This window comes from Callorhinus ursinus, unplaced genomic scaffold (assembly GCF_003265705.2).
Source record: "Callorhinus ursinus isolate GAN/ISIS: 27379988/994484 unplaced genomic scaffold, GSC_fseal_2.0 scaffold66, whole genome shotgun sequence".
NCBI lineage: Eukaryota > Metazoa > Chordata > Mammalia > Carnivora > Otariidae > Callorhinus > Callorhinus ursinus.
In genome coordinates, this window is record NW_027397128.1 from 6,607,137 (window position 1) to 6,621,338 (window position 14,202).

General features: G+C 35.7%; 1 protein-coding gene across 3 annotated transcripts in view; it reads right to left on the minus strand.

Moving 5' to 3' along the window:
• Window positions 1–14,202, minus strand: part of TEX11 (testis expressed 11) — a 298,719-nt gene that overhangs the window by 136,145 nt on the left and 148,372 nt on the right. For all 3 annotated transcript variants that reach the window (XM_073885803.1, XM_025888290.2, XM_073885802.1), the window contains exons 14-15: window positions 8,095–8,246; window positions 5,023–5,108 (exon numbers count right to left, since the gene is read on the minus strand). In XM_073885803.1, the coding sequence (XP_073741904.1) occupies window positions 5,023–5,108; window positions 8,095–8,246 (238 nt within the window). The remainder of the gene's footprint in view (window positions 1–5,022; window positions 5,109–8,094; window positions 8,247–14,202) is intronic.

The window sequence follows — 14,202 nt, forward strand, 5'->3', positions numbered from 1 at the left end:
GTTCCTTGAGGTATAAAGTCAGGTTGTTTATTTTTTTATTATTTTTATTTCTTTTCTTTTAATTCCAGTATAGTTACCATACAGTGTTATATTAGTTTCAGGTATACAATACAGTGATTAAACAATTCCATAAATTACTCAGTGCTCATCAAGATAAGTGTACTAGGTTGTTTACTGAGGCATTTGTCAGTATAAACTTCCCTTTTAGAACTACTTTTGTTGCATCCAATATATTTTGGTAACTTAGGTTTCCATTTTCATTTGTCTCAAGATTGTTTTTTATCTTCCAAATTCTTATTAAATTCCTTAGTTAACATGCAGTGTAACATTAGTTTCAGGTGTAGAATTTAGTGATTCATCACTTATATATAATACCCACTGTTCCTCACAACAAGTGCCCTCCTTAATACCCATCACCCATTTAATCAATTCTCCCACCCACCTCTCCTCCAGTAAGCCTCAGTTTGTTCTCTATAGTTAAGAGCCTGTTGCCTGGTTTGCCTCACCTTCTTTCCCCTCTTTTGATTTCTTCTTTCACCCACTGGTTGTTCAAGAGTATGCTGTTTAATTTCTATGTATTTGTGAATTTTCCAGTTTTCCTCCTGTTATTGATTCTTCTTTGAGTTAATTGTATAAAGTGTAAGGTTTAGATCAAGATTAACTTTCTTGTCTATGGATGTGCAATTACTCAGACACTATTAGTTGAAAAGACCATTCTTCTTCCATTGAATCCTTTTGCACATTATTGGAAATAAGTTGAGCACTTTGGTATGGGATTATTTTGGGGTTCTCCACTGAGTTCCAATGATCTATGTGTTTATCTCTCTGAGAATACCACACAGTCAAGATTACCGTAGCTATATAAATCTCGAAGTCAGGTAGAGTAATTCCTCCCTCTCTGTTCCTTTTTTCTCAGAATTATTTTTAGCTATTTTCATTCCTCTGCTTTTATGTATGAATTTTAGAATGTCTATATTTTTTTCTCATTCTTTAGCTTGTAACCTATTTGTATCTTCATATTTATGTCTCTTTTAAGCAGTCATAAAGTTGAGTCTTGCTTTTTAACCCATTTTGACAATGTCTGCTTTTCACTAAAGAGTTGAGGCCATTTTAATTTGATGTGAGTTTTGCATATGCTGAGATTTCAATCTATCATCTTCCTATTTGTTTTCCATTTGCCCTACCTAAATTTGTTCCCTCTTTCCTCTTTTTCTGCTTCTTCTGGATTATTAAATATTCTTCATAATACTACTTTGTCTCCTTTTTTTGAATTATAAATCCTCCTTTCAATCCTTTTGGATATACACCCAGAATTGGAATTGTTGGATCATATGGTAATTCTATTTTAAATTTTATGAGGAAGCATCATACTGCTTTCTACAGATTTCTTTCTATACATTCTTACCAACTACTTTTCATTTTTAAACAGCATTTGCGCTGTGTATAGAATTCTAGGTTTACAAGTTATTTTTCATTATATTAAAGATGTTGCTCTACTGTTTTCTTGCTTGCAATGCTTCTCATGAAAAATCCAGCGTCTTCCTTAATTTGTTGCTCTGTATGTAGGGTGTCATTTTTCTCTGGCTGCTTTTAAGATATTCTCTTTATCACTGGTTTTGAGCAATTTGATTATTATGTGCCTTGGTTTAGTTTTATTTGTGTTTCTTGTGTTTGGGGTTTGCTAAACATCTTAAATATGCTGATTTAGAGTTTTCATTAAATGTTAAAAGTTTTCAACCATTATTTCTTCATATATTTATTCTCTCTCTTCATTTGGGGATTCCAATTATCCACATATTAAGCTACCTGAAGTCTTTCCATAGCTTGTGATGCTATTTTAATTTTTTTAAATTTTTCCCTGTGTGGTTCATTTTGGATGGCTTCTATTGCCATGTTTACTAATCTTTACCTCTGCAATGTGTAATCTGATATTAATACTACCCGATATATTTTTTATCCTAGACCTAGTTTTCATCTCTAGAAATTTGACTTGGGTCTTTTATAAAAATCTTCTATGTCTCCACTTTTTGAATATATGGAATAAAATCATATGAAGTATTTTAATGTTCAGTTAATGCTAACTTTCATGTCAGTTTCAAGTGATTGCTCATTCTCTTCATTATAAAGTGTTTTCTGCCTCACTGTATACTTGGTAATTTATTATTGGATGCCAAATACTGTATACTTTACTTTGTTGGGTGCTGGATAGTTTGGTATTCTGATTAATATGCTTGACCTCTACTCTGGGAAGCAATTAAGCTTATTGGGATCAATTTCATCCTTTCAGGTCATACTTTTGATATTTTAGGTAAGTCTGGAACAATGTTCAGTTCAGAACTAATTATTCCCCACTACTCAGACAAGACCTGTCTGAGTTTTCTACCTAATGCCCCATGAATTAGAGGATTTTCTGTCTGGCTAGTATGAACAGGCCCTATTCCCAGACCTTTGTGAGTGCCAGGCACTGTTCCCACTAATATTTTTAGATGGTTATTCCCCCCTAGCTCCAGGTACTTTCATCCCATATTGTCCTAATTAGTATTTGGCTAAACAAGGGAGGAGGACTCTCTTGACTGCTGGGGGTCTCTTTCTGAGCTGTGCTCTCCTCCCGCACCCTGTCTTTCGAACTCTAGCGGCTCTGGTCTCCCTAGACTCTCAGCTCCATCTCCTTAAATTAGGAAGACTGCTGGGATCTATTTCAGTTCCTCTTCTTGTGCTACAGCCTGGAAACTCAAGGGAGTAAGCTACCCAACTTAAGTACTCACCTTGCTTATTTCCTATCACCCAAAGATTACTCTCCATTGCCTGATGTCCAGCGTCTCAAAAACCACTTTTTCATTTATTTTGTCTTGTTTTTTCACTTCTTTGGAGGGAGGTTATCAGTGTGGGGGGGGCAATTATTCAGGCAAACACATAAATATGATCTCTACTACATTTTGGTTAATTCCAGTATAGTTAGCATACAGTGTTATATTAGTTTCAGGTGTACAATGTAGTGCTTCAACAATTCCATATATCACCCCATGCTCATCAAGACAACTGCACTTCTAAATCCTGATCACCTATTTCACCCATTCCCCGCCCCCACACCTACCTTTTGGTAATCATCAGTTTGTTCTCTATAGTTAAGAATTTGTTTCTTGGTTTCTCTTTCTCTCTTTTTTTTTTCCTTTGCTCATTTGTTTCTTTAATTCCACATATGAGTGAAATTATATGGTATTTGTCTTTCTCTGATTTCACTTACCATAATACTCTCAAGTTCCATGCATGTCATTGCAAATGGCAAGATTTCATTCATTTTTATGTCTAATATTCCATTCCATTATGTCTAATATGTCTAATATTCAAATATTCCATTTTATGTCTAATATTCCATCATATATATATGTTTTATATATATATACACACACCACATCTTCTTTATCCACTCATCTATCAATGTATACTCGGGCTGCTTCCATCATTTGGCTGTTGCAAATACTGCTGCTATAAATATAAAGGTACATGTATCCCTTTGAATTAGTGTTTTCGTATTTTTGGAGAAGACACCTAGTAGTATGATTACTGGATCATAGGAGAGTTCTACTGTTAACTTTTTGAGGAACTTCCATACTCTTTCCCGGAGTAGCTGCACCAGTTTGCATTCCCACCAACAGTGCAAGAGGGTTCCTTTTTCTCCACATCCTCACCTACACCTGTTGTTTCTTGTCTTATTTTAGCCATTCTGACAGGTGTGAGGTGATATCTCATTGTAGTTTTGATTTGCATTTCCCTGATGATGAGTGATGTTGAGCCTCTTTTCATGTGTCTGTTGGCCATCTGGATGTCTTCTTTGAAGAAATGTCTGTTCATGTCTTCTGCCCATTTTTTAATTGGATTATTTGGGGGGAAGGGGTGTTGAGTTGTATCAGTTCTTCATATATTTTGGATACTAACCCTTTATTGGATCTGTCATTTGCAAATATCTTTTCCCATTCAAGTGGTTGCCTTTTAGTTATGTTGATTGTTTCCTCTGCTGTGCAGGAACTTTTTATTTTGATGCAGTCCCAATAGTTTATTTTTGCTTTTGTTCCCCTTGCCTCAAGAGATATGTCTAGGAAAATGTTGCTACAGCTGATGTCTGAGAAATTAATTGCCCGTGCTCTCGACTATTCTTTACTTCCTTTTTTTTTCTTAGGTAAGCTCTACACCCAACATGGGGCTAGAACTCATGATCCCAAGATCAAGAGTCACATACTCTACCAAATGAGCCAGCCAGCTGCCCCTATTCTTTACTTTCTTAAAAAAAAAAAAAAAAACTTATCTGAAGTGTCAATTTTTTCCACAGTAAACCTGGATTGTTTTGTAAAGAGAAAAAATATTACCATGTTTTTGCATTTTTAAATTGCACAACTTTTTTAAAGAGCAGTTTTAGGTTCACAGCAAAACAGGGAAATGTATAGAGATTGGCTATATACCTCCTGCCCCCACACAAGCCTCCCACTTTATCAACATCCTCTACCAAATGTACCAAAGTGGTACATATCACAACTGATGAACTTACATGGACACATCATCATCACCCAAAGTCCACAGTTTACATTAGGGCTCACTCTTGGTGTAGTATATTCTATGGGTTTACACAAATGTATAATGACAAGTATCCATCATCACAATATCATTCATAGTATTTTCACTGCCCTACAAATCCTCTGTGCTCCAAATCATAGTTTTTTAACGGGAATAAAGCTCTGACTTTTTTCTTTGTCATGTTAAAATAAATTACTTTCCTATATCTTAATATCAGACATGTCATTTCCCTACATTGTAAGCTCCCAATGGGGATGAACCAAGCTTAGTAGTTCTAAATGAATTCTTATCCAATGCCCATTAACATTCTACATTATGAAAATTTAATACATAGATGGCACCTAAACAGAGAGATTATTAAAATATTTGATGCTCTAGGATTTTTATAGTGAATACACTTATTTGTTAGGGTAGAGAAAGAACATAAAGAATAAAAATAGATTCTTCCCAAACCTCAAAACTTCTGGCAGCTTTTTTCCACAGAATGTTGTGTAAACAGCCCACTAATTCTGCTGTCAATTGTCTTCCTGTCTGGTGACCTGAAAATAAAAACCGAAGCTCTAAAAACAAAAATCAAGATCTATTACATTAAATAAGAGCGCTAACTGTATTCAGAACCTGTAATCTTTAAAGTAATGGCTATAAACACAATCATATTCAGACAGGTTTTCATCATCAATTTTAAGTTTACTAGCAAAACTGATTATATAATACAATCAGAGTTTGCTAGAATCACAGTAATTCGCCTATCAATCTGTGATAGTTTTCCAGCTTAGTCTCTTTTTAACATATTTTCCATGTTCCAAATTTGATCATCATCTGGTGCTTTAATGTTATTGTGAATGAACAGACAGCAAAGCTAAAAATCGTTAATAAGAAGTGTTTATATTATTATGTACTAACAAGATCAGATCAAGTTCACAAGAAAGGCCAATTATACCTTAAAGCCTTTGTAAAATACTTTAAGACCATGTTTACACATAAACTTTATTACTTTAAATTGTAACTCATGTCTGATTGTTTCTGGTCTAGACATTTACAGGGTTCAAATACATTAGCACACATTAAGGTAAAGTTTAAATTGTAATAGAATTCTATACCCCCTTCTCTTCTACCCCTTCGGCACTACTGATTTCCACAAAAGTCTTGATAAGAACACTAAGAGTCACTGACCTCCCAGCCCAGTCAACAGACATAATTTGTTCCATGGCTTAGACAAAATTACTCACATGAGAGTAAAATGCTATTTAATGTACCTACTTAAAATATTACATGACTTTGAGAGTATAAGTTTATAATTCAATATCACAATAAAACTGGTTAACTATAATCTTAGGAAAATTAGTCATTCTGGATAAATACATTTTCTACTGAGCTGACAGTTAACTTTCATTAAAAATAAAACATTTTTTATTTTGAAAAGTCTAAATTATTACATTAAAGTTCTTAATTTTTCTAAAAATTAGGTTTTATAAATTAGGTTTTTCTTTTTAAAAGATTTATTTATTTGGATGAGAGAGCATGTAGAGCATGTACAGGGGGAGGGGCAGAGTGAGAGAGACAAAGAGAGAGAAGCAGACTTCCCACTGAGCATGGAACCTGACATGGGGGCTTGATCTTACACCCTGAGATCATGACCTGAACCAAAATCAACAGTCAAACGCTTAACCAACTAAGCCATCCAGGCACCCCTAAATTATGTTTTTGTAAACGTACTTTCTAGTTTTCTGAAGCACAATTTAATCTTTGCTTGCCCATTCAAGGTCAATAACTAATACAACTATTGTATTTTATTGTACTTAAATATCACAGTGATGACTTTGGGAACTACTGTTGTATTTTTAAAAATATTTGAAACTGTTTTATAAAATTTGTAGAGTTTTCTCCTCCCTTGTGGTCAGATTATCTATGTATTTCCTTGTAGACCCTTTCTCTCTTTGTAATACGCTACCATTAAAATGCTAAGGGGTGGAAAACCAGATAATCAAACTTGTCAAAATTGGGTCTAAAAATGGATTCTTGGATTCTTGTGAGGGAGCATATTATCAATAAAATATGGCTCACAGAATCTAGAGTTCAAAGGCTCTTAGAGATTATCTGCTCAAAAGATTTCCTTTTAAGGGCGCCTGGGTGGCTCAGTTGGTTAGGTGGCTGCCTTCAGCTCAGGTCATGATCCCAGGGCCCTGGGATCGAGTCCCTTGTCAGGCTCCCTGCTCAGTGGGAAGCCTGCTTCTCCCTCTCCCTCTGCCTGCCGCTCTGCCTATCTGCTCTTTCTATGTCTCTGTCAAAAGAATAAAATCTTTAAAAAAAAAAAAAGATTTCCTTTTAAAAAAAATCAGTGACTTTTTATAAAAACATGATACATATTTGTAAAAATTCAACAAATCTGGTAAAATGTAAAGTAGGGGCGCCTGAGTGGCTCAGTCAGTTGAACATCTGACTCTTAATTTTGCCTCAGGTCATGGTATTGAGGTCATGAGATGGAGCCCCACATCAGGCTCGTGCTCATCGTGGAGTTTGCTTATCTCTCTCCCTCTGTTCCTCCTCTCGGAAAAAAAAAAAAAAATACATAAAATCTTAAAAAAAAAATAAAAGAAAGCAACAAGTCACCTAAAATGCCATCACTCAGAATAAATCCCAGTATTAACATTTAGTGACTATCACTCCTGTTATATTTCTGTGTATGTGCAGAATTGGAAGGATGTATTGGGGTGAGAATTTCCCAAGAAAGGGATCATACTGTGTTCTTCAGGCTACAGAGTTCTACAGAGAGGTATGGGGTTAGGGGAATGCTGAAATTTGATTCTACATCTCTGCTTTAACAGAGAAACTCTAGTCTATTTTATTTGGGACAGAGTTCACATAAGATTGCACAACAAAAAGGATGCTGGGGCTAAAAAGAAAGTTAAAAACTAGGAAGCTATTTCACAACCTCTGTTTTATAGCTAGAAAAAAACAAGATCCAGAGATGTTATTAACTTGCCAGAAGGCACACAGAGCTTATTGGAGATCACACTGAAATCATGAAATTAGGCCTTTAGCCTCACAATTTTTCACTACACAAGAGATTGAAGCTCAGAGGTTTGTTTTTGCTGATGTTTTGCTGTTTTTGCTGTTTCTCATTCTAGTTTGTGGAATCTAGATCAGGGAGGTGTTATAGCTAATGGTTATTAGGGAGAAAAAAAGGAAGTGAGAAAAAGGGATCCACTGACCTAAGAATTTTGCCACTGTTCTGACATCTAAGAATTATATGCATATTAACACCTTTCTAAAACCTGCAGAAGGGACACCTAGGTGGCTCAGTCAGTTAAGTGTCTGCCTTTGGCACAGGTCATGATCCCAGGATCAAGTCCCACATGGGGCTCCTTGCTCAGCGGGGAGCCTGCTTCACCTTCTGCCTGCTGCCCCACCCCTGCTTGTGCTCTCTCTCTCTCTCCCTCTCTCTCTCTCTGACAAATCAATAAATAAAATCTTAAAAAAATAAAAGTAAAAAAATAAAATAAAACCTGCAGAAATCCTACTGACCTAAAATGATTTCTTCAATCTTCTCCTTGGCAAGCAGTTCTTCCTTTCTTTGTAAAAGCATCTCAATGTGGAGCAGTAGAGCTTTTCCAATATTTTCTGATGACTTAAAATGTTCACAGATAATCTTCATGAAATAAAACCCAACAGCCTCTCTGTGAATTCAATGAGACACAATTTTAAATGGCATGAATAGAATAACTGGTTTTTGATCAATGGGACTAAAGTTTATTTGCGAATGAGCAAAATATGCAAGATAAAACTGTCATCTGAGCTTAGGTAATATCATCAAATGTCTAAATAAGCCTATTTGTTAACAATAAATTATTTAACTCAATTTGTTTAATTTATTAAGCCACATTTTCTTATCATGAACACCTATAGTCAGATAATCATGTCTCTAATATCTAATTTATGCTTCTGCTTCTAGAACTGATGCTAATTTATAAAAATTGGAACATGAGATCCAGTAAAGACACATGAACTGACATTAGAAATTTACTAGTCCCTTGTGATAAGAACTTTTAGGATCTACTCTTAGTAACTTTCAAATATACCATACAGTAGTGTTAACTATAGTCATGTTATACATTACATCCCCAGTATTTATTTATCTTCAAACTGGAGGTCTGTACCTCTTGACCACCTTAAGCCATTGTGATAGACACCTTAAACTTATCCAGTGCTAAATGTCAATTATATCTCAACAAAACTGAAAGAGAAAAAAGAAACTTACCAGTTCCCTCTGCCAACAACTCCTTTTAAAAAATTTATTTATGATTGATTATACAAATAGTACAACAGTATATTCTGATTATTTAAAAATGCAAATAGTTCATGGATTGGAAGACTTAATATCATTAAGATGCCAATAATAACCAAAGCAATCTACAGATTAAATGTAAACCCTGTGAAAATCCCAGTGACATTTTTTGCAGAAATGGAAAACTCTGCCCTAAAACTCATATGGAATCACAAGGGACTCCAAACAAAGCTGAAAGTCTAGCAATTCCTGATTTCAAAATTTACTACCAAGGTAATCAAAACTGTGGTACTGGCATAAAGACAGATATATACACCAATGGAATAAAATAGAATTCAGAAATAAAATGTCACATATATAATCAAATGATTTTCAACAAGGGTGTCAAGACCATTCAGTAGGGGAAAGAACAGTCTATTCAACAATGGTGTCAGGAAAAATGGATATCCATATTCAAAAGAATGAAATTGGACACTTATATTATACCATATACAAAAATGAACTGAAAATGGATCAAATGACCTAAACAGAAGAACTAAAGTATAAAACTTTTAGAAGAAAACATAGGGGAGGGTCGCCTGGGTGGCTCAGTCAGTTAAGTGTCTGCCTTCGGCTCAGGCCTGGGATCAGGCTCCTTGCTCAGTGGGAAGCCTGCTTCTCCCCCTGCTTGTGCTCTCCCTCTCTCTCTCTCTGACAAGTGAATAAATAAAATCTTTAAAAAAAAGAAAACATAGGGGAAAATCTTCATAACATTGGATTTGGTAATAATTTCTTAGATATGATACCAAAATCAGAGGTAACAAAAACAAAAATAAACTGGACTACATTAAAATTAAAAACTTTTGTGTATTAAAGGATACAACAGAGCGAAATAGGCTCTCTATGGAATAATATGGAGAAAATAATTGCAAATCATATCTGATACAGGGTTAATATCCAGAATATATAAAAGAACATCCAGAATATATAAAGAGCTCCTAAAACTCAGAAACAAAAAAAGCAAACAACCTGATTTAAAAACTGGCAAATAACCTGGATAGATATTTTCTCCAAAAAAGATATACAAATGGTAATAATCACATGAAAAGATAATCTACATCACAAATCATTAGGGAAATGCAAATCAAAACCACAATGAGATACCATCTTACACCCATTAGGATGGCTACTATCAAAACAAACAAAAACAAGTGTTGGCGAGGATGTGAAAAAATTGGAAACCTTGTGCACTGTTGGTGGGAAATGTAGAATGACACAGCTATTATGGAAAACAATATAGCAATTTCTTTAAAAAATTAAAAACAGAATTTCCGTATGATCCTGGAATTCTATTTCTGGGTATAAACCCAAAATAACTGAAAGCGGGGTCTCAAAGAAATATTTGTACACCCATGTTCATAGCATTATTCACAATAGCCAAAAGGTGGAAGTAGCCCAAATCTCTCCATCAATGGATGAATGAATAAATGAAATGCAGTATATACGTACAATGGAATATTATCCAGCCTTTAAAAGAGAGGGAATTCTGACAAATGGTTGAACTTTGAGAACATTATGCTAAGTGAAATACACCAGTCAGAAAAAGACAAATACTGTATAATTTCACTAATATGGGATACCTATACTAGTCATTCACAGAGACAGAAAGTAGATTAGTGGATGCAAAGGACTAGGGGGAAGGGGGACTCAGGAGTTATTGTTCAGTGGTCACAGAGCTTCAGTTTTGCAGAATGAAAAGAGGGCTATGGAGATTGGTTGCAAAACAATGTGAATGTACTTAACACTAGTGAACTAGACACTTAAAAATAGTTGAGATGATAAATTTTATGTTATGTGTATTTTATCAGAATTTAAAAAAACTTTTTAAAAGTTTTTAAATAAAAAAGTGCAAATAGTAAAAATAAAGCTTACATTTCTGAGGACCCCTGCCCTGTCCCAGTCCCTTTCTCAGAGGTAGACACTTCTAAGAGTAGTAAGTATCCTTTCCAGTCCTTTCCTGGTACACTTATATGTATGTCTGTACTTACAGAAACATAGTTTTTAACTTATATAAGTGACGGGGCGCCTGGGTGGCTCAGATGGTTAAGCATCTGCCTTCAGCTCAGGTCATGATCCCAGGGTCTTGGGTTTGAGCCCCGCATCGGGCTCCCTGCTTGGTGGGAAGCCTGCTTCTCCTTCTCCCTCTACTGTCCCCCCTGCTTGTGCTCTCTCGCTATCTCTGTCAAATAAATAAATAAAATCTTAAAAAAATAAAATATATAAGTGACATATTATGCATACGTTGCTTCTTTTTGTCTCAATACCATGTCTTAGAGTTCATTACATATAGATTTACCTTATCTTTTTTAATTCCCACATAGTATTTTATTGTATAGAGATACCTTACTTTTCTTATCTATTCTTCTACTGATGATACTAAAGATGCTTTCAATGTTTCACTATTACAAGCCAGGTTCTGGCAAATACCCTTGTAAACATGTGAAGTACCACCTATAAATACCAAGGAGTAAAACTGCTGAGTATGAGTAACTTTAAATTTTGATCCTGTCAATTTGCCAAAGAGTGGGTGCTAGAGATGCTGTCAACTTGGAAATGTCAGTAGGTGCATATAAAATTTTCAATTCCATCAGCATCACCCAATATAATAATGAAACTTTAGTTTTTGCCAATTTGATACTCTGCCAACCCATCCCGAATCAGAAGCCTTCGTCTCAAGTTCTGCTTGATTTTTAAACTTTTACTATCCCCTTTCTCTTGGAATTCTCCTTCACACCTAAAAAGAAAAAGGGAAAAAAAAATTCCTACCCAAATATCAGAAGACAACTATATAAATCATTTAACACATAGATCTCTTTTTTACACAGAAATCTATATGAAAGGAAAACAATTTTGGCCATTCCTGTCATAGATTCTGGAGAAAAATAACTTAAAAACTATAAAAATCATTGTTCCCATGAAAAGCCCAAATTTTCTTCAAACATTACAGATGTGAAATATTTAATGGCATGATACAAGATACTGTTCTTAGAAAGAAGAGAATATTTCCTCTTTCAGGAAACCTTCTTATACCAACATAAGGAGACTTAGTAATGAAAGGGGGGCACCTGGGTGGCTCAGTGGGTTAAGTATCTGCCTTCAACTCAAGTCATGATCCCAGGGTCTTGGGATCGAGCCCTGGGATCAAGCCCCCCATCAGGCTCCCTGCTCAGCTGGGAGCCTGCTTCTCCCTCTCCCCCTACCCCTGCTTGTGCTCTCTCTGTCAAATAAATTAATTAATTAAAAAAAAAAAGTAATGGGGTGCCTGGGTGGCTCAGTTGTTAAGGAATCGAGCCCCGCCTTAGGTTCCCTGCTCAGCAGGAAGCCTGCTTCTCCCTCTCCCACTCCTCCTGCTTGTGTTCCCTCTCTCACTGTCTCTCTCTGTCAAATCAATAAATAAAATCTTTAAAAAAAAAGTAATGAAAGGTTACAAATACTGGATGGGTATAGTTTATATGCTAAGAAGTGTGCTAAGCACCTTACACTATCTTATTAAATTTTTATATTAACACCATAAAGTGTGTTGCATCATACTCATTTTGCAGTTGAGGCTCAGAAAGGCCATAAAACACATAAAATAGAAACAAAAGCAGCATTCAGGATTTGAATCCAAGTCTGTTTACCCCTAGAGTTTTTCCCATTGTATTGTACCGACTTCCTGTGAAAATAATACTCAGGTTCACAGTAACAATGGTCATAGATGTGATTCAAAGGAAAATTATTTAACTCCCCTATTAAGTGTTTTCATTATTTCAAGTTAACTATAAATCCTTTTAATTGGATTCCTCTTCCTCCCATAAGAGATCTGTACAAATGCTAAAGATGTGATCAAAATAAATACTGACAATTAGGATCTAATAAAGTCATATGAACTGCTGCCAGGAACATGCCACCATCTAAAAAATCTCCATCTACAGAGAATAATGCAGACGTTTTTTTTTAAGGCCGTCCACATTTCTTTAAGCCCTTTCACTCACCCAACCAGACCACTCAGGGCATTCACAGCTCAGTATAGGTAGGCTCTGACCCTGGCAGGGAATCCAGGCTCCCTCTGTTGCCTCTACCGGATCCACACTTGCAGCAACTTTCCCTTCTCTCTACAGACCCATCCCCTATCCAGAGGCCTCACTTACTGTGAGCTCTCAGGAATCTGTTACTTGGGCATGATGGCCTCTCTACCTTTTCTCTGGAGCCCTCAACCCTCAGGTCTGAAGGAAAGGAACAGGCCTTTCAACAAGCCCTCCTGAAAGCCAATGGCCCTTTACATTCTTTGTTTCTTTCAGACTATGTGACTAAACCATTAGCTGTAAAGGAAAATGAGTATTTTATCAATATATAATTGAAAGAGGAAACAATTGTTAGAGGAAAAAGATACAATGAAGGAGAAAAAACTAAAATTTATTATATTAGAATAAAAGAAAAGAACTGCAAAACAAGATTTTTGAGGCTGAAAACAGCAATTCAGGTAATGGAATAAAAATGTAGATAAATACATATGCAGAATCTTGAAATAGGCGTATTAAAAAGGATTTAGAAATGCTAATTTATAGAAATTATACCCTTAAGAGTGTATACACATCAGCTATACCTTTTATGTTTTGGAAAGAATATATACATCAGTAAATGACACAGAGTGCAGAAAAGAGTCTACATAGCAAGGCTGAGACTGCCTGTACTTAGAAAGGCCTTGTGCACAGGAAACAACAGGTGCTGGTGAGGAAGCAGAGAAGGGGAACCCTCTTGCACTGTTGGTGGGAATGCAAACTGGTGCAGCCGCTCTGGAAACCAGTGTGAAGGTTCCGCAAAAGTTAAAAATAAAACTCCCCTAGGATCCAGCAATTGCACTACTAGGTATTTACCCAAAGAGTACAAAAATATGAATTCAAAGAGATACATGCACCCCAATGTTTATAGCAGCATTATCTACAATAGCCAAATTATGGAAACTGCCCAAGTGTCCATCGACTGATGAATGGATAAAGAAGAGGAGGTACACACACACACACACACACACACACACACACACACACCCCAGAATATTAGCCATCAAAAAGAATGAACTCTTGCCATTTGCAATGATATTGATGGAGCTACAGAATATTATGCTAAGTGGAATAAGTTAGTCAGAGAAAGACAAATACAGTATGATTTCACTCATATGTGGAATTTAAGAAACAAATGAGCAAAGGGGAAAAAGAGAGAAAGAGAGAGAGGGAGAGAGAGAGGAAAAAAACAAGAAAAAGACTCTTAACTATGGAGAACAAACTAATGGTTACCAGAGGGGAGGTGCGGGGGGGGGGTATGAAACAGGT